The sequence below is a fragment of the Channa argus genome, chromosome 10, assembly GCF_033026475.1.
Source record: "Channa argus isolate prfri chromosome 10, Channa argus male v1.0, whole genome shotgun sequence".
NCBI lineage: Eukaryota > Metazoa > Chordata > Actinopteri > Anabantiformes > Channidae > Channa > Channa argus.
The window spans coordinates 24,272,318-24,291,185 of record NC_090206.1 but is presented as its reverse complement, the minus strand read 5'-3'; the positions used below and the strand labels follow the sequence as shown (position 1 = coordinate 24,291,185).

The following is an 18,868-nucleotide window of genomic DNA, read 5'->3' as shown; positions in this document are numbered from 1 at the left end:
CTGGATGCAGCAGGAATGTGTGTCCCAGTGACAAAGACAACAGAGACAAAGCAAGAGACATCACATGTGCACTACCGTTGGAAGTGCGAACGGAGAGGAGGAGGCGGGCTGTGGAACAGAGCAGCCACGCAGCGTCAGTGGCTAAATAATTGATCTCTCTCTGATCGCTCAGGGGGACGCTGGTGGGACGTTTGTCCCGCCACCCCTCCATGTGAACCAGTCGCTCCTTCCCATCACCGTGTGAACGTCAGCTGCTTCACCCTCCACAAACCTCCCACCACCCCCCCCCCCCCATCTACTCCTCCTCCTTCTCTCTACGTGTGTGTGTGTGTTTGTGTGTGTAAGTGAGTGAGTGTGCAGGAAGACGAAGAGGCAGGCAGGAGGAAGCACCAAGGACGTCCTTTTTTTTTATTTCCTCTTCCAGCACCGGGAGCCGGAGATGCAAGGGACGAGCATTTAGATTAGCCCGTGCTGCTGTTGCCTGCTGCAGGATAACTTCATTCCGAAGCTCTGCTCTGTGATTCTTGCTCGGTGTGTGAGTGTGTGAGGAGGATTTCGCTCCAGTCCCCGGACGGAGGTAAATCACCGCTTGCGCCGCGGCTGCTTTCAGCCCAATCCAGCGTGTTGGGGAGCTCTCCGCTCGCGGTGGTGCTGAAACCAGGCGCCGGTCAAACAAGGAAGTGCATGCGTATCGGTGCTCGTCTCTGCACGCGGATGCACAATCAGATCGAATTTTGATTTTGAATTATTATTATTATTATTATTTTTTTTTTGGATCAAATTCAGTGCACGCTCGCTGCGTGTGTAGCATCAGCCTGCATCCCTCTTTCAATTCATTGCACAAGCAGCTCTTTGGTGCCGGAGCGGGATGACTGTTTCCAATGTCCCTCCAATGGAGGGTGGAAAGTTTTACCACATGATCAGAGGGGAAAAAAATAAAACAATACACGGCAGTGATTCAGTCCGGTGTCCACATGCATGACAACAGACTGTCCTGCCAGGCGGAGGACTTGCACCGCGCACACTTTCCCCAAAGTCGCTCGGCTGCGGGCAAAGCTCGGCCACACTGAGGTTATTGCCGATTGTCGTGACACATCGTCGACATAAAACTGATAGCACCATAAAAATGCGAGGAAATAATGAGCCACCGTTGACGATTCGGTCCGTAAATCTAAAAAACGTTTGACGCTTTCTTTCTGCGTCTCCCGTTGCATGCGGGCCGTGTTTGAACCATTGACCTCAGTGTCCTTCAATTGGCGCATTGAACAAACGTGTCTAACGCAAACGTCCAGAGACGTGAGAATCACACAAACTTCATTTGGGGCTAAATGTGGAGCGAATGTCAAAACCATCGGTTGATCTTTCTGTAGTATTTGTTAAATGTTTAACGCGGAGCAGTGACTTCATAGTGACCTCTTTAAGTAACTGTGAGCATTAGTGCCGAATCCGTTCTTTCTTCTTATGATTGTTAAAATTAGGATCATTGAATTTCGGAAAGTAACACGCATTTTCTTTTTTCTTTGTTTTTTTATTTTTATTTTTATTTCTTCCAGATCTGGCAACAAAGGACTTCACCTTACCCGCACCTATTGAATGTAACATCGCCCCGATCAAGAAGGCGGGGAATTAAAAGCCATCATCATGAATTTCGTTATGAAACAAGCGTTGGGAGGTATGCTCGATTTTTTTCACAGTTGCACACGACAGTGTAAATGCATATATTTGTAAATGTGTGTGTGTGTGTGGCAGAGAGTGTTTGGCGGTTTTCTTTCTCCAAACTTCGTCTCGGTGGTTTTGCGTGGTGCTGCATGAATCCACACAGCATTGTTCTCTTCAACAGCTGCAGCGGAGGATGTCAGTTATTTAGTTTCTTCTTCCCCTCCTTTTTTCCCCCCCCCTCTGCTGGCTCCCTGCACACATGACCCTGTCTGCTGGCTCATGGGGCCCCCTGAATGCAGCTTATTGTAACTCATATTGAACCTTTGGACTCAGAAGGGTGTTTCGTGTTGCAGTGAGTGTAGCCTCGGCACCAAACAGGTCGGTGCCGAGGCTCAGTCTTAGCATTAATCAGGCTGTGTCGGTGCAGGGGAAAGAAGATTCAGATAAATAATTTCCTTCCAGCATTCAGGCATGTGACTGCTTTTCTAATTGCTTGTGCTGCAGAGGTGATGATAACAAGGTCATTAGTTCTGAAGAAATGTGAACATGTATGAGCAATGAGTGGCATCTTCACGAGGTGAAATCTCTCTGCTCAAATGATCAAAGCTCCCAGAGCTGATAAGTATTGATGTTATTTTGAATTCTACCTATTAAGAGGTCATCGTTCCAACACTCACGTTGCTTCTAAGGAGAGAAGTGTGATCAGATTATGTTGCTTAATGCAACTCTCCGGCCACTCGCGTTTAGCGTGAGGAGCACAGACCAGCAAGTGTTGGATCCCATTGCTCATATGCTTCAGGGCGTCTAATACCATTTTTCACACTTTTGTACTTTTGTGAAATGCTTTCGTCCAAAGTGAAAATAAAACTTGGCCATAAATAGGAGGAAGCAACAGTTGCATTAACAGGATGATGCAACTTTGACACTGAACACTATACTTCCAGCACCAAATACAAGACAAAATCTGACGAGATGAGATATAGATACATACATATTGTGTTGTCACATTGCGAGTTGGCGTTATGTGACGTAATGTAGCATCTACATGCACTAGTTAATGTTTGTTTTGGCTGGACAGTCTCTAGAGGTGATGGTGCATCTGAGGACGTGTCACACTGAATCTGTACAGTGCAGCACGTACTGTAAAAGGTGTTGAAGAACGTGAGGCTTCGTCTTCCTGTGTGGTTCTGTCGTGGTCACATACATCGACACAAGCACCTCACCCTGATTCATTTGCAATCTCTACTCCCGAGTAAAGATTACTTGACGTAAAATACCGGTGACAAGTGCCGTCCAGTGTGGACTCATGGTGCAAATCGCAACGCGTCTGCAGATAATATGGTATTATTTGTAGACGGAGCTGACTGAGCTCGTCATGTTGTCAGCTGGGCAGGTGTTTGTCAGCGTCTGAGTGATACAGTGATATTACCGCAGTGTGCTTCCTACTTCCTTTATCCAGTGTTTCCATTTTCACAGCCTTCTCTCCTGCGCTTTGTTCAGTGCCTTTCCATTAAAATGTTAAAATAAAGTTTCATGATACAAAAAAAGAATGCAAACCTCTGCAGGACAATGTATTTACTTAGTGTTTGATTAGAAACGTTTAAGTTCTGTGGAGCCAGGAATTACATGAAAAAGTAATGACCCCTGGTAGCAAAGTAATGTCTGCATAATTTGTAGGTAACATGCAAACACACAGTGTTACATTGCTTTAAGGCTGCTTGTCTACCTTTCTCGCTGTGTTTGTTAGTTGTGTGTGTGTGTGGCTTGCTGCTGTTGGGGCTTGCGTTAGCGAGAGTCCTGGGGAGCTGCAGGTGCCCTCTGCTGTACATACTATATAGTATCTCCACATTAATCAAGACAAAAAGTCAAATTTGCTGAACCGCGCATAAAGGAAATTTCACACACGAGGAAAATCAGGCAGGTTGTGAGGTCTTCACCTGAAGCAGAGTATTTCTTACCACCTCCGTGCACCTCGGGGAGCACGTTTTCTTTTTTTTTTCTTCTTCTTCTTTTCCTAAGGAGTAATGAGTTTTCAGTGTGCAGTGGATTAGCTGTGGGCTATTATCTCACTCCTCTCTCTGAACACTCTGCAGAGAAACTCACACTCCATCTGCTCCCGTCTAGGCTGTGTATTATATTCTGGTCTGTTTTGTACAGTGAAGAGCAAAGTTGAGGAAGCACTCGTCTCGGTCACCCGTAACATCTTCAGCTTCAATTCAAGTCAATTCGACTTTATTTATATAGCACCAGTTCGCAACAAAGTCATCTCAAGGCACTTTACAGAATAAAGTCCGGGCAGGTTGGTAGGACCAGTAGCTGCACACTGGAAAACACACAGCTCCAAACCCCGGGGACACCTGCAGAAAGGGACAGAGAGAAGGACACAGAGAGGGAGAAAGACAACTACTGGTGAGAGAAGACACAAAGTTAATGTCATACAGTGGTGACAAATAAATGTATAGAGAGAAAAGAGAGGAGAGGAGCTCATTGCACTTGGGAGGGGGTCCCCCAACAGTCCTATAACCTATTGCATTAAAACTAAAAGTTCAACTATAAGCTTTATCAAAGAGGAAGGTTTTAAGCCTAGACCTAAAAGTAGAGAAGGTGTCTGCTTCCTGAACTGGGAGCTGGTTCCACAGGAGAGGAGCTTGATAGTTAAAGGTTCCCATTCTACCTTTGGAAATTCTGGGAACTACAAGTCGGCCTGCATTCTGAGATCAAAGTGGTCTACTGGGATGATATGGTGCTATGAGGTCTTATAGATATGATGGAGCTTGAACAGCTTTGTAAGTAAGGAGGAGGGTTTTGAATTCTATTGTAGATTTTAGTGGAAGCCCATGGAGAGAAGCTAGTGAAGGTGAAATATGATCTCTCTTGCTAATTCCAGTCATTTTGGATTAATTGCAGACCTTTTTCAGGGAGTTACTGGTGCATCCTGAAAGTAGGGAATCACAGTAGTCCAACCTAGAAGTTAAAAATGCATGGACTAGCTTTTCTGCATCACTTTGAGACAGGATGATCCTAACTTTGGCAATGTGCCGTAGGTGGAAGAAGGCTGTTCTAGAGATTTGTTTTATATGTTTGTTAAAGGACAAATCCTGGTCAAAAATAACTCCAAGGTTCCTCACCTGATATTATTCCTCATATGATATTTTTCTCATATTTTTAGGACCAAATACAATAATTTCAGTTTTGTTTGGATTTAGAAGTAGGAAATTATTGCACATTCAGGCCTTTATGTCTTGTTGTTTAGTATCTTCTGGTTTCACAGATAAATAGAGCTGGGTTTCAGCTGCATAGCAGTGGAAGTTTATGGAATGTTTACTCATAATTTTGTCAAGAGATGACATATACAGAGTGAAAAGCATTGGTCCTAACACAGAGCTATGTGGAACTCCATAACCAACTTTTAATCCCAATCCATCTTCCAGTCTTTGTAATAAAATGTTGTGGTCAGTGGTGTCAAATATGGCACGAAGGCCTATTAGGACGAGTATATACACAAGTCCATTATCTGAAGCCACCAGAAGGGCGTACGTGACTTTCACCAGGGCTGCTTATGTACCATGATGAAGTCTAAATCCTGACTGGAAATTTTCAGACTGGTTATTCTTTTACAGGTTGTCACATAATCGCTTTACAACTACTTCCTGATTTTTAAAAATAAACAGGAGATTGGATAGTGGTCTAGATTTGAATAGGATCTGGTGAATTCTTTCTCTAATAGCTACAATTTTATTCATAAAGAAAGTCATGAAGTCATTGCTGCTCAGAGTTAAGGGAAAACTAGGCTCAACAGAACTCTGGCTCTTAGTCAGCCTGGCTACAGTGCTGAACAGAAACCAGGGGTTGTTCTTATTGTCCTCTGAAAGTGATGAAAAACATGCCGTTCTGTTATTACGGTGGGATTTATACATTATTAAACTATTTTTCCTAAATGGGGGTCCTTTTAAATGAGTGGAGCGCCGCTTCCTTTGTAACTTTGGTGATGCCTGCTTTCAGCTGCGCATTTGTGAATTGTACCATGGAGGTTCACTGCTTTCTGTTTTAGAGGGGCAACAGTATCTAGTATCATATGCTGTGAGGCTGCAGAATCATCAACATGACAATCAACTTGTGCAGGAGTAAAATAAAGGTGGCTACTCTCCATTGTATTGACACGTGGTGGTGAAAATGATGAAGAAATCATTTCCTTAAATTTTCTTCACAGCTTCTTCACTTAAGTATCTGCTGTAGTGGAATTTTTTCCTAACTGCTGTATAGTTAATTGATGTAAATTCAAATGTTATTAGAAAATGGTCAGACAGAAGAGTGTTATGAGGAAATACTATTAAATTATCCGTTTCAATTCCATACATAAGGTCAAGGTCTAAGCTGTGACTAAAACAGTGAGTGGGTTTATTTACATTTTGGGAAAAACCAATTGAATCTAATAATGAATTAAACGCAGTGCTCAGACAGTTACTGTCAGCATCTACATGAATGTTAAAGTCACCCACTATAATGACTTTATCTGTACTAAGCACTAAATCAGATAGAAAATCAAAAACTCTGAGTAAGGGACTGGAGGACGGTACACGATAAAAAAATAATAGTGGTTTTTGAGTTTTCCAGTTTGGGTGTGATAGGCTAAGAGTAAGGCTTTCAAATGAGTTATTACTATGTTTAGGTCTGGGGTTTATTAAATATTGCTGCTACTCCTCCACCTAGGGCCATGATAATTAATTTGACTTGGGGGGGTTGACTCATTTAAACTGACATATTCTTCCTGCTGCAACCAAGTTTCAGTGAGACAGAATAAAACAATTTGATGATCAAGTCATTTATCAACAGGGATTTAGACAAGAGAGATCTTAATATTTAATAATGCGCATTTTGGTTCTGTATGAGTGGTAGCCCTAACTTGTATTAGGTAATTATGATTAACTCCCTTTGTGTTCATTTGTGGTTTAAATAGTTTAGTTGATGGAGCAGAAAGTCTTTATTGGGCAAAAACAATTCATTAAAATAATAGAATGTCAGATTCTATAAACATCTCAGACTGTTCACACCTGTGGTTGTTGTTGGGGGTTGGAGCACATCAGAGCCATGGGTATTTCCAATGGTCAGTCAGTCACATGAGACTGAGACGCTGTGGACAATGTTCTCAGTCAACATCTGTGATCCCAGGAAGGTGCGGTCCGTCTAGTCTGAAGTACTGAGGACGATCCCAGCAAAGATTGAAATTTTCAATGCATATGAGTCCGTGTGGTTGAAGCTCTGTGTGCAGGCTGAGGAGTCCTCGGAGCGGTGCGATCCACCAGCACGTGGATTCTTCTATGGTGGTGGTGAAGGTGGGGGTACGGCTGGTCTGGGGAGGCCCTGGAGAAAGTGGTCAGATGGACTGTTCCATCATGGTGGACCGGTTGACCAGATGAGGGGCGGCGGGTGTCGTCCAATGTCTTCTTTTAGCCGGGATCTAGGCCTCCTGTGTCAGTGGTGGGGAGCAGGCCCATGTCAGGGGAGGCCATTGGTCGTCCGACAGGACCAGGAGACCCGTGTTGGCACAGTGTCTCCAGCGGAGGTTATAGAGCCAGACCATGGCAGCGTGACATCCGGGTCCTGGGTCACTGAAGAAACATCTGGGTGGATGGAGACTGTTTGGTCCATGTAGCTCGAGCTGCTTTGCCTGTGCAGTGGCAAAGGTGGAAAACTGTAAGAAAAGTTCTTTTTTTTTCGTTTGATGTTGTCTGATGTTTGATGGTGACGTCAGTCCGTGTCTCAAAAAAAGGTCTTTTTCTGTGAAGGTTCACATACTTTTTCATGTCACCCCCTGAGCAAAGACAGGCATGAGGCCCCCCACCCAATACCCCAAGACCGAAAGAGACACAAAACATTTTCCGTGTGTTCTTTGTTATTAATTGTTTATTTGGGATTAATTTATGTACTGTTTTGGTCAACAAGTGCATCGACATACATATATGCATGTTCCCTGGGGTCAGACAGGGGAAGCCCCCCACCCTTTCTTTTTTAGTTGTTTCTGGTTATTTTACATTTGTTTTTGGAAATGTTGTCTGTTTTTGTCGGTTTCTGCATTTCTCTTGGTCTGTTTTCAGTAAATCGAGGCCTATTTATCTGTTAATTGTGTGCAGTTTGTGAGAGTTTTTCATCATTATGTGCCTGATTTTGTGTCTGGCTTTTATTTTTCTGCACCTCTTTTGGATCATTTTCATCATCTGTGGGGGCTGTTTTACATAGGTTTGTGCTCATTTGGCATCTTTTAACTGAACTCTGTGACTCACAAATAAAAAATATTAATATTACTGAAACTCAGTGGAAAAACCAACAGTGGCCAAGTCTTTCCAAGACCTATTGGAACCGATGTCTTCACGAAAGGCAGGAAGAATTTGTAAGGTTTCAAGCTATGGAAAATAATTAGAGGTATAATAAAATATGTTTTTATGTCCAGGCTTCTTTTAGAGTCATGGCGTCCCCAACTTGCAGCACTGGCCATAACTGATCAGGGATAAATGAGTGATTGTTAAAGCACTGTGTGTGTGTGTGTGTGTGTGTGTGTGTGTGTGTGTGTGTGTGTGTGTGTGTGTGTGCGCGTATAGGCCTAGAGGGGAAGGATTCATTGCAGATGACATCATCCAAAGTGCTCGTAAAAAGCCTTCTCACTCCTGCCTTTCGATAAGGCTGCATCTCTGGCTCCGCCTTCCTCCCCCTCCCCTTCGTCTGCTGGCATCTCTGCCCTCTGCCTCGGAGGAAGAGGAGGGGAACGAGGTGTAGGAGGAGATGAAAAGTGACAAATTGATCCTTAAAACTGGGTGTTATATCATCAGCAGCTGACGGCGGCAGAGGTTGTAAAGTCGGATTCTACTCGGAACCAGCAGAAGCTGCAATCTCGTTTTCTGGCCTCAGCTGCTCTGAGTTTCTTCTGTTTTCCTACTTTCATTCACTCCTTCATTTATCAACTCCTGTCTCTTACTAACTCTCTTACTTCCCTCATTTACTGATCTTCTCAGTCACGTTTCTTACCTACCGTTAATCCACCCTCCTGTGCCATTTTCCTGACTTCTCCATCCCTGACCTTCCCCTGCTCTGCTCCCTAAGCCTTTCTCCTTTTTACCTCTCCTTACTCTCTCCATCCTATCTTTGCTCTTCCATCCTTCCATTTATTTTGCTTCTCTCGCTTGCCTCCCTCCCTCTTTCGCCGATTACAGTAAATCTAAAGGGCGAGGCAAGGAAACATCAATCAGGCAGCCACACGGGAAACTGGGAGGCGTTTGTGTGGATGTGTGTGTGTGTTGTGGTGTGTGATTGAGTGTTTGCTTGTGTGTGGCAAGTGAGAAAGAGAGGGGAGAGAGAGAAGAGGGATGAGCAGCAAAGTGTGTGACAAACAGACAAGGGAGACCGGGGTGGACCTTAGTAGTCGGCTTTAGCCGGCTTTAGGTGAGAAAGCGCAAGTGTGTGTGTGTCCGTGTGTGTTTGTGGGGGATGCTGACACAAATGCACATGAAATTGGCGAGCAGCACACAAACACATGAGACATAAAACATCACACACACACACACACACACACACACACACACACACACACAGGGAGTCGTAATCAGTGGGATGTGAAGGAACCTCCCACCCTGTTGAAAACCACAGCAGGGGGAAGCCACAGCCCCACAGTACAGACAGAACCGACTGCATGTGAGTCTCACTCCCACATCTGCCGAACAAACATGGAAACATTCTGTATAATCAGACAACGGAAAATAAGTTGATAATAACTGCTGAGCATTGGGGAAGGATGCGTATACACACTGAGCCAGGGATGCAAACAAAAGCATCTTTGCAGACAAATTTAGATGTGAAAGCCTCTGTGGCTGCTTGTAGCTCCATTCCGTCGCAAAGCTGCAAGGAAAGAAAAATAAGAAAAAAATTAAAGTAAAATCTAAACGCTTCATGGCGAAAGAACGCGGAGCCCTATTAGATATTTCTCCACACTTTAGGCAGCACGTCTGTGAAACACAGTTATTGCTTTCGACAATGTGTTTTTAACCTTTGAGGGAAGCAGAAATGTTTACTGAGCAAAAACTGCCTTTCGCAGCAGGATCCGTTGGCCACTGAGCAGATGGGGGTTGAGTGTTTTGCTCAAGCTGTGGTAATGAAGGTCAGGGAACTGAACCGGGGACATACAGTATCAGTCAGAAGCCATTTCTCTAACTTTCCGGCCGCTGGTGCCCTTTGAATGAATTTACCGAAACAGGACGAAATAAACCTTCAGACACTTTTTGCTCCTAATCTCTCTGCTTTACAGACAAACATAAAACGCCACAAAAACTGTACGAAGACGTATGTGCTTTGTACATTTTTGAGTTTTTCTGTATTTAGGAAACATGGATTAATTCAGTGTTGTGAATAAGACAGAAGATGTAAATGTAAAAATGTAATACACACTATAGTTTATGAACCAATTCCCTCTGCTCTGCCTGTGCAGCCACTTAGGAGATAAAATATAATTATCCTGAAGGATTAATTAGGATTAGCTGAAAAACCCTGGAGCATATATAGTTATATAGTATACATGGACAATATATAGCCCCCGTCTAACCTTACAAGCCCCCGTTGTGTATTGACTCTTTTGATGAGTTGTTCAAAGAGGTAAAAAAAAAAAAAAGTCATATTTTTGTGGATGCACTGCTCCCTCGCTCTACCACCTCATTTTTCTCGCCTAGACCACAGAAGCACGGCGATCACTTCACGGAAGAATATCAAAAGTCCACTGATGTTTTTTTGTCTCCACACTGGACTGTGTGAGGACACTGTGCTTTCACTGTGGTTAGAATTTCGAATGTGCACCTTCATTATTCTCTCATCTGAAGGGTGAAGTGTGTGTTTTGTTATTTCACGCGCTGATATTTTTGTGCCTTGTGTCCAAACCCTGGACCCAGAGGGATGTTGTTTCCGTCCACACGTCCAAGTCTTTTCCGCATGAAGGAAATCCCCTCATTTTAAAATGCACGTGAACAAACCTGCATCTTTAAAGCCGTGGCTCCTCATTTCCTTCTCATCTTTCATTGGCTCTGACCACTGCTATAATGAGAATGACGTCTTCGTAAGAAACACGCACACTCTTCATCTTTAAAAGAGCTGTGGGAAAGACTCAGATACAGTCACTGTGCAGCTGTCTTTACACTGTTAAGCTTTGATTTAGACAATGCATATGTGGCATAATACGATGTTATGAATGCACTAAGGTCACATGTCAATGCATTTAGGGGGTTTTGTAATGTTTGTATGTATTTTTTTCCTTTTTGTATTTTGCAAAATAACATTTATAACGTCTGTCCATTTCTATCAGGTCACTAACACGTGATATACATTATAAGAGGCGACCATTTAACCACAAGCTAAAATAACCTGTCATGTAACACACGCTTCTTGCTGGATTTAATATAAAACCTTTGCGCATGGATGGGCCGCCCCTATGAGAAATTCAAACGAGTCTCTTCACACTTAACTGCCTTTCAGCTGACTTGGCATAGAAAGAATAATGTCTTATGGTGGATATCAACTCATTTTAGCACTATTCAAAGAAGGGGAAGTGTAATTCAGATAAATTGATGTGCCGTAATTATATCTGCCTTTTTTTGCTGCACACACATCATTGTGACCTTTATCTTTTAGTCCGTAGGGCCAACTTTTAAAACTAATAAATAAAGAACATGGTTAAAACCAAAATCTGGTTATAAAATCTGAATCTACTATCTCACTCTAAATTAAACCCCTCAATGGAAATATAGTGGTAAGGGTATCTATAGTGTAATAAACTTAAGTGTCTCTTTGAGGACAACTGTTATCACAGACTTTAATTAGTTCAGGAGGAAGACAATAACGAGTAGTGATGCACAAAATCTGCAAAACTTTCCAATTCTTCACTTTATTCAAATGCAGACTAACATAAAACTTTTTTGTTTTATGTGAAAGTTTGTGTTTCTGATGTAAAGCTTCACATCTCTGCACGGGACTGAAAAGAGAACAAATTCGCATGTGTGTAGCGACTGCAGTGACAGAGACGATCCAGCTCAGCTGACATCTCTGGGACTCCAACATGTTTCCTGTGATCAGTTTTCCCTAATGGGACGCAGCAGACCTGTAGGTCACCATTCTAGATGTCCCTGCTTGAGCAGGATTGGACATGAATTATTACCCTGAAAAGAGAGAGAAGCACTGAGGATTGCAAAGCACTGCCGCCACTGCTGAAGTTTGACTACAAGTTATCGAAATCAGCTCAATACATGATCTGTGTATCATATAAACATTGGTTTTTGTTTCCGAACACTGACCTATTTCAGACTTGAAGAGAAACACAGATGACCTGCACTCTGTACTGACCCTGAATGCCTCAGAGCTGTCACAGACGCCTCACGTTACGCCTTTGAAACAGACACGTTGTTGCTTTTTAAAAGTTAGGCCCATGCACAAGTGCAAGTGAAAGCTTTCTTGCAACAAGAATGGAGGAAATCTCAGATTTCCCATCAGGGAGCCCCTAAGGTGCTGTGACCTGGTCAATGTTTCAGACCCCTTAAAAACTGGACTTTCACACAGGAGACCACGGTTAGAGTCGAGTGCGAGACAGTTGTTTGTTGACGTGTGAACCCTGTGCCATTTTGCGCTCAGTTGTATGGAACAATATCCTCCATTTTGCAGTGGGATGTCAAAAGGGTTGAAATGTGAACAGAAGCCTTCCTCCTTACGTGGCGGTGCTATGTCAGCAAACTGTCATACATCCGTGTGACAGGGTCGGTACCAACAACCTTGGGTGTTAAGGCTGGAGGACTTGCTGGTATTATTGCCTGTTATGTTCACTTATTGGCATAAAAGCAACACACGAACATTTCTGTTAATTAGTCCATTCGATTAATAACTGGAAACCTAGAAACATCGATTTTTATATATTTAAAAACATTTGTTTATGACACACAATTGCAATGATCAATTTCATGCGTTTTATGCCAGTACTGTGCCACTACAAACATAGCTAATAATACTGACTAGCTTGAATAAATGTCTTTTAATATATTGACTATTTTGGGGGAAGAATGACGTCTCCGTCCTCAACTAAGAAATTTAAAAAGTAAGTATTCGTACCAGATACTCGCTTTGCTTCTATTCAGCCATCTCATTCACCATCACAGCTACAATCATGCTTTTGTATCCCTTTGAGGGAAAAGAAGAGCTCGTACTTCAGACTTTGCTTCACAAACACACGTCCACCACTTGCCTTTACTGAAGGGGCCATTTTGAAAATGTGTCATTGTGAAAAGGATTGATCAATTGATATGTTGCTTGTCATCATGGTCCAGCAATGTAGCCTGAAGGGCATCGTGTCACGATGTGTTATAATCATAGTGAAGACACTTTCTAAAAGTCAACTCACAAACTCACGTCTGCATGAGAGACGTGTTCGGAAAACCTCGTCTGGAAACAGGAGGAGAAACTTTTATTTAACCTGCTTGGTTCTGGCATTGTTTGGAGCTAACGTGCTGTTTTGGGGCAGCTGGGACTTCCACTAGTGTCCTAAACAGTTTAGAATATTATTTAGGGAAGGGTATGAGCTGAGGACGAGACCACATGAAGCGAGTGCAGGTCCGGCACAATTTAAAATACAGCTCAGCACAAGTCAGAACAGTTCAAATCCTATTTAAAATCCAGTAGTAACGTGCATGGTTGTCTGTCTGTGTATGTCTCTCTGTGTTGACCCTGAGATAGACTGGAGGCCTGTCCAGGGTGTCCCCCTGCAAAAAGCAAGATTAGCAGTGTGACTTAAATTCCGAGCATGTCTCAATATTTTATAAATCCCCTTAAATATCACTCTGCAACCGCCCAGAAGTTTTTAGTGCAGTGCTAAACTAAATGTCTCCCTTATGCAATGACAATGCGACAATAGATTGACATTCTCCAGTCTGTGGGGGTTTTCTGCCCTGCAACAGCCTGCCGGGTGTGGGCAGTCCAAGAGCTGCAGAGGGAATCCCCATGTGGCAGACTTGGTTGTCAATCACATCTTTTCATTTTCACCATGAAATGTCCCTACGGCATTCACCATGCAGAGGCTTTTGCAGTGGCTTTAGAGGAATGAGCGGAATAGCATCCTAAAATGGCTCAGTGCACACAGACAGCTAAAACTCATCGGGCGTAGTCCATTTCATACTTATGCGTAATCAAACCATCACCTAACGGAAGTGTGGGTCTTTGGAGAAATCCAACACAAGCACAGGAACAATGTGCAAATTCCACACAGAAAGGCCACATTCTGGTGGATTTGAACCGGGGACCTTCTAGCTGTGAGGCGGCAGCCCACGTTGTGAGTCCATAGTCATGATTTGGTAGAGATCCTTCAACCTTTCTGTGCTCAGACAATGAGGCAACATCTAGCAGCCATAGCTAACCGGTGTGACAAAAACAGAAGTGACGGTCGATGACGTATTTTAAAGACAGACAAAGTGAGAAGGACGGGTTCGGATAGGTGGGTGGGCATCTAAACAGAGGAATTATCTGCTTCCTACTGACAGTCAACGTTTGTATTTCCCGGTATTAACACAAACGAGGACGTTTCCCTAAGCTGACGTCGTTGTGCATAAAGAAAACCACACAGTATCACAGTGGAAGAACGGAAGAATCTACTGACAGAAGCCGAGCCAGAAGGGGTGGTCTTGGGTGGCACCCAAAATCAGATTAGCCACGCTCATGTGCCACCTCCAGCCAGAGCGACAAGGTGGTAGGTACTTGGTGTAGAGCTTTCAGCACAAAGAGAACTAAGTGAATCTGAAGCAGAAACAAATCACTCTCCTTATCGTTACACCAAAACCAAATGTTATGTACATTTTAGGTCCTTTCATATATTTTGTCACAAGAGAACTTTTCTAGTGGCTGTAACCAGGCAGATTATCCTGCAAAGGAGGCATTTTTTACTTCCCCCCAACTGTTTATGACTATTTGGAATAAAAAAAATGTTACATATTTGACATTTCAGACACTAACACGCCGACAAACTATTAGACTATTAGTTGTAATACATGTCAGTATTTCGGAAACTGTGAGTATAAAAGCTTTTAAATCATTTTCTACGTGTCCCACCCTGTTTTGGACGAGTCCCCCAGTCTGCCCAGACCTCAATTAAAGTAGAAGTTGATAAGAATTGATATCCGCCCACTGCATGGTAGGATACCGTCCCCTGATCAGGTGCCAAAAGGCCCCACTGAGGTTCTTTGTCTCAGCTTCTCGTTATAATCCTGATTTTATGTCACATCTACTGAAGAAGTGAGTAAATCCATATTTACTATATACTACAAATGGTTTTTCCAGATTTCCATTGGAGTGACGAATGAACACGCACACACACGTGCACGTTTAAAGACACACTCTGAAACCACGTGGCATTTCTGCTCGGTCATGTGAGAAGACAAATGAGCCTCTCACGACGTAGACAAACACATCAGCTCTTTCACTTTCTTGTGATAATTATGTCTCCAAGTTGATTTTTTTTTCTCTCCCTGATCTTGGGGGGCAGTTCGGGGAATCAAAACACTCTACCTGCATCGCCGGCGGCGTGAGAGCCACTGACTCTCATTACTGATTCACGCTTTGACCTAGAAAGCGGTTAATAGTGGACGGCGAGGCTGCGTGGCACATAACTACAGGATAGCACGCATTAGTGTTATGGGGCGTGATCCACATTTAATCTATTTACCATACAACCATACTGTTTAAGAGTTTTATTTTGCCCCCCCCCCCCCCCCCCCGAAAAAAAATCTATAATCTTAGCTGAATATTGTAGTTGTTTTCTGAGCCCTGACACTTCTAACTGAAACACCTTGGACATGAAGTGGTGCGTTCGTGTGTTTAATGTCAATATTCTTTAAAAACACCAGCTGGCATCTTTCCGGCCTCATCCGGCCACGTTGGGCAGGTGGTAGTAGTAGCATTGCCATGAACGCGGCAGTTAGCTTTGAGATAAAATAAGCGATGCTTCAATAACACTTTGCCAGGTAAAAGGTAAGTATGCATAGTAGAAATCTTGAGCAGCCTCGTTGGCCAGGATACAAAGGGAGCAAATGTAACTTAACTCAATGAGTTGGCAATAATCCTACACAATGGGGCTTTTTTCTCATTGTTTTCAGTGAGAGTGAAGTGTTTCGCTTGCTGCTTTTGTGCTGAACAACTCTGGTTAAAAAAACCAATTCACTCCTCAATGGAAAAGCAGCCAGTTTTGTCAGGTCCATCGTTTGATCGCGGATTGTTTGACTTCCCCAGACTCGTCCTAAAATAAGCCACGAAGCGTCCGTCGTCCAGGTGAACCTCCCCATGATCTCTCACTCCGATTTCTGTTTCGGTGACCAGCGTTTGCGTAGATTAATGTTTAACGAGTTTCGAGATTTAATTTCCGTGTCCTGTTAAGGCTTTTCCACAGATACACCGGGGGTTAAGTCCTTTACTGTTTTCATAATATGACCTATTTTCGGGTTGAATTCCATGAATACTAGCAAATCCTCTATTTGTTATATCTGCGCACACCATTAAAAGTTTCATTGAAAACTTTTTGATATTTAATGAAAGGCATGAATGGGCCACCATTAGTAGTGAGATTTGTAGAACACTGTACATTAGTGAGTAATGTGCAAGACAAGCTAATGGACCTCCGGGCAGCGCTGCCAAGGTTTCTACCCTGCACGTATAAAATGAGTCACCGTCTCAGATATAATGGATGAGGTCCTATTTAATGCTGCATTCTCCTTTGGTGAGCTGCAGCTGTGACACACAGCAGATGTGGAGCCTGTGAACTCACACATTTCTGTTTAATCTGTGTTTTCAAGTTTAATCTGCTCCTAGTCCAATGTGCTCCAAGTGTGGTATAGGGCAGTGATTCATGAGGACAAGCACCAAAAGGAGTAAATGTATAAAAGTACACTGAGAACTGTGCACTGCTGTGCAATAAAACAATCAATCTGCTGTCTGTTACCAAGAGAAACCGCTGTGCACTGATTGATATCAATAAAAGCTTTAGAACGCTGCCATCAGTTTTTTAATGTGAAAGCTTCATAGTGTAAATAACAAGAAAATAGCTTTTTTTGTGAGCCCTCACTGCTCAATTCTTTTTTCTTTTTTAGAAGAGCCACTGTATTGTCAGCACAATAACGCAGTACGACAACTTCTTTAAAAAGTGTGCACTGTTACTTTGCTTGCTGACAGCGTTTTAGGGATGAATCATTTTGTCACTTTTGTGCCAAGTTTAAATTAACACGTACACAGATGGAGGGCAAACAAAAGAACTGGCCAGAACAGCGGGTCAGAGGAGGCAGCGGCATCCAGAACATTCTGCAGGGGTCAGCAGCTGTACACTTGGCACGTACACGCACACACACAGAGGCAGTGGCAGGACTGTCTGAGCACAGGGCAGAAGTGATGTGCTGCGCCTGCTGAGCCACCCACAGGACCTTGATGCAAACCGACACCTCCTGCTGCTGTGACACACACACAAAAGGGTGTAAACTTCTCCTATGGCCTTTGCTTGAGTGGGGAGAAAAAAGTGCAGTTTGTTTCTTCACCGCAAGTTGGTTCAGGAGTTTCCAAGCGCACAGCCACGAAAATGACTGAGTCACTGCTGTTGCTCGACAGCCCGAACAACCCTGCAGATGTACCGAGGGCAGTTTGTGCAGCAAAAACCAACCTATTGCAGTCTCCATGAAACCAAACGTACAGCGTGAATCACGTAGAAACAAAAAGGTACAATCACAGACATTCAACGGTCACACCCACAGTGGAAACCAATAAATTCACATGTAACCAAAAAAAAAAAAGTGGTCACACAAATTGGTTCACACATCCAACTGTATGCAGAGATGCACGAAGCGGCACATTAGTTGCACACATGCACAGCACAGATGGGCTCCCTCTCTACCTCTGCAGTGGCAGTGCGCTGAGGACATGACTCATCTGCTCCGGCCTGAATATTTGCACCTATACTACGCAGCAGCGTCATTGTGCCGACCTCCACTGTCCGTTTATGGCGAGTTAAAAATCAAACACAGCTGTTTAGTTGGGGGTCGGCTGAGCAGAGCAGAAATAAAATATTGAAACGTTTTCTAAAAATAACCTCAGGGACATATGAAAATATAAAGAAACAATATAGACAGTTAACTCAACCAGTGAAGAGTGAAACACTAAAAGGTTCTTTTTCTCAGTGGGACTTTTCATGGAGATACAAGGAGATGAGGCAGCTGGATTTTTAGTTACGCACATTTTACACTGCAACCTTCTGTTTTATTTACTACACCTTTAAAGACATTATATATTTTTGTTCGTCATGGCAAATGACTAATGCACATATTGTTTCTACTAGGGAGGCTCCAACCAGTAAAGGTCTCCAGTCTTTTTTAGGGCCAACACAGAGAGACATACACAAACTTTCACACCTACAGGCAATTTAGAGTCACCAAATAAGCTAACATGCAAACTCTACACAGAAAGGCTGCAGCTGTCCGAGGATTCAAACCAGGGACCTTCTAGCTCTGAGACGGCAACACTAACCACTCCACCACCGTGGTTCAGGGTTCACCCACTGTAATATTGTCCATTCAAAGAGAAACCTGGAATTATATCTTCAAAACTCGTGACATGACAAATGCATACTGCACTGGAAGTCATGTATTTATGTACATGATTTGAAGTAGGATCACAGCATTAACATACCGGAGTAGTTACAAGCTCGTTACATGACTTTGAATCATCAGACTGGGTGTTTTAAAAAAATGTGTTAAAAAGCATGAAAATTATTCACTAGTCTGAGTGAACTACGGTTATAATTTTATTTTACCCACAGTGCATGGGGTGTACAATTGCTCATTTAATTCAACGGTAGTAAATTCATTAAAAGGAACCACAGTTTGCCTAAAATAACCCATGTGACGTCTTCCCTCTTAGATAACCACTAATTTTCCATTTGGCTCGCTGATGCGCCACGCTGCCTTGTTTTCCCCAGTGGGAACAATGTGTAATTCTCTGGCGAGGGCAAAATGCGACAGCTGACCTTCACTGCATGTTTCTGAACGGTATCCAAAATGGCCGCCCTCGTCAATATGTGGCGTTGGCCATAAAATGATTGTGCAGTCCTTGGCTTGAATTATGCCGTCATCAACACATCAACACCCACAGGATTAGGAGTGATTCCCTAAAA

At 43.2% G+C, this 18,868-nt stretch overlaps 1 protein-coding gene across 3 annotated transcripts in view; it reads left to right on the top strand.

Moving 5' to 3' along the window:
• Positions 1-326: 326 nt before the first annotated feature.
• LOC137134184 (complexin-2-like) overlaps positions 327-18,868 on the top strand; it is a 48,364-nt gene continuing 29,822 nt past the window's right edge. The window contains exons 1-2 of one of the 3 annotated variants that reach the window (XM_067518752.1): positions 327-577; positions 1,554-1,672. In XM_067518752.1, the coding sequence (XP_067374853.1) occupies positions 1,642-1,672 (31 nt within the window). In that variant the 5' untranslated portion in view covers positions 327-577; positions 1,554-1,641. Of the gene's footprint in view, positions 578-925; positions 1,072-1,279; positions 1,428-1,553; positions 1,673-18,868 lie in introns of those variants that run through there. The other 2 variants (XM_067518753.1, XM_067518754.1) reach the window with 2 other exon arrangements.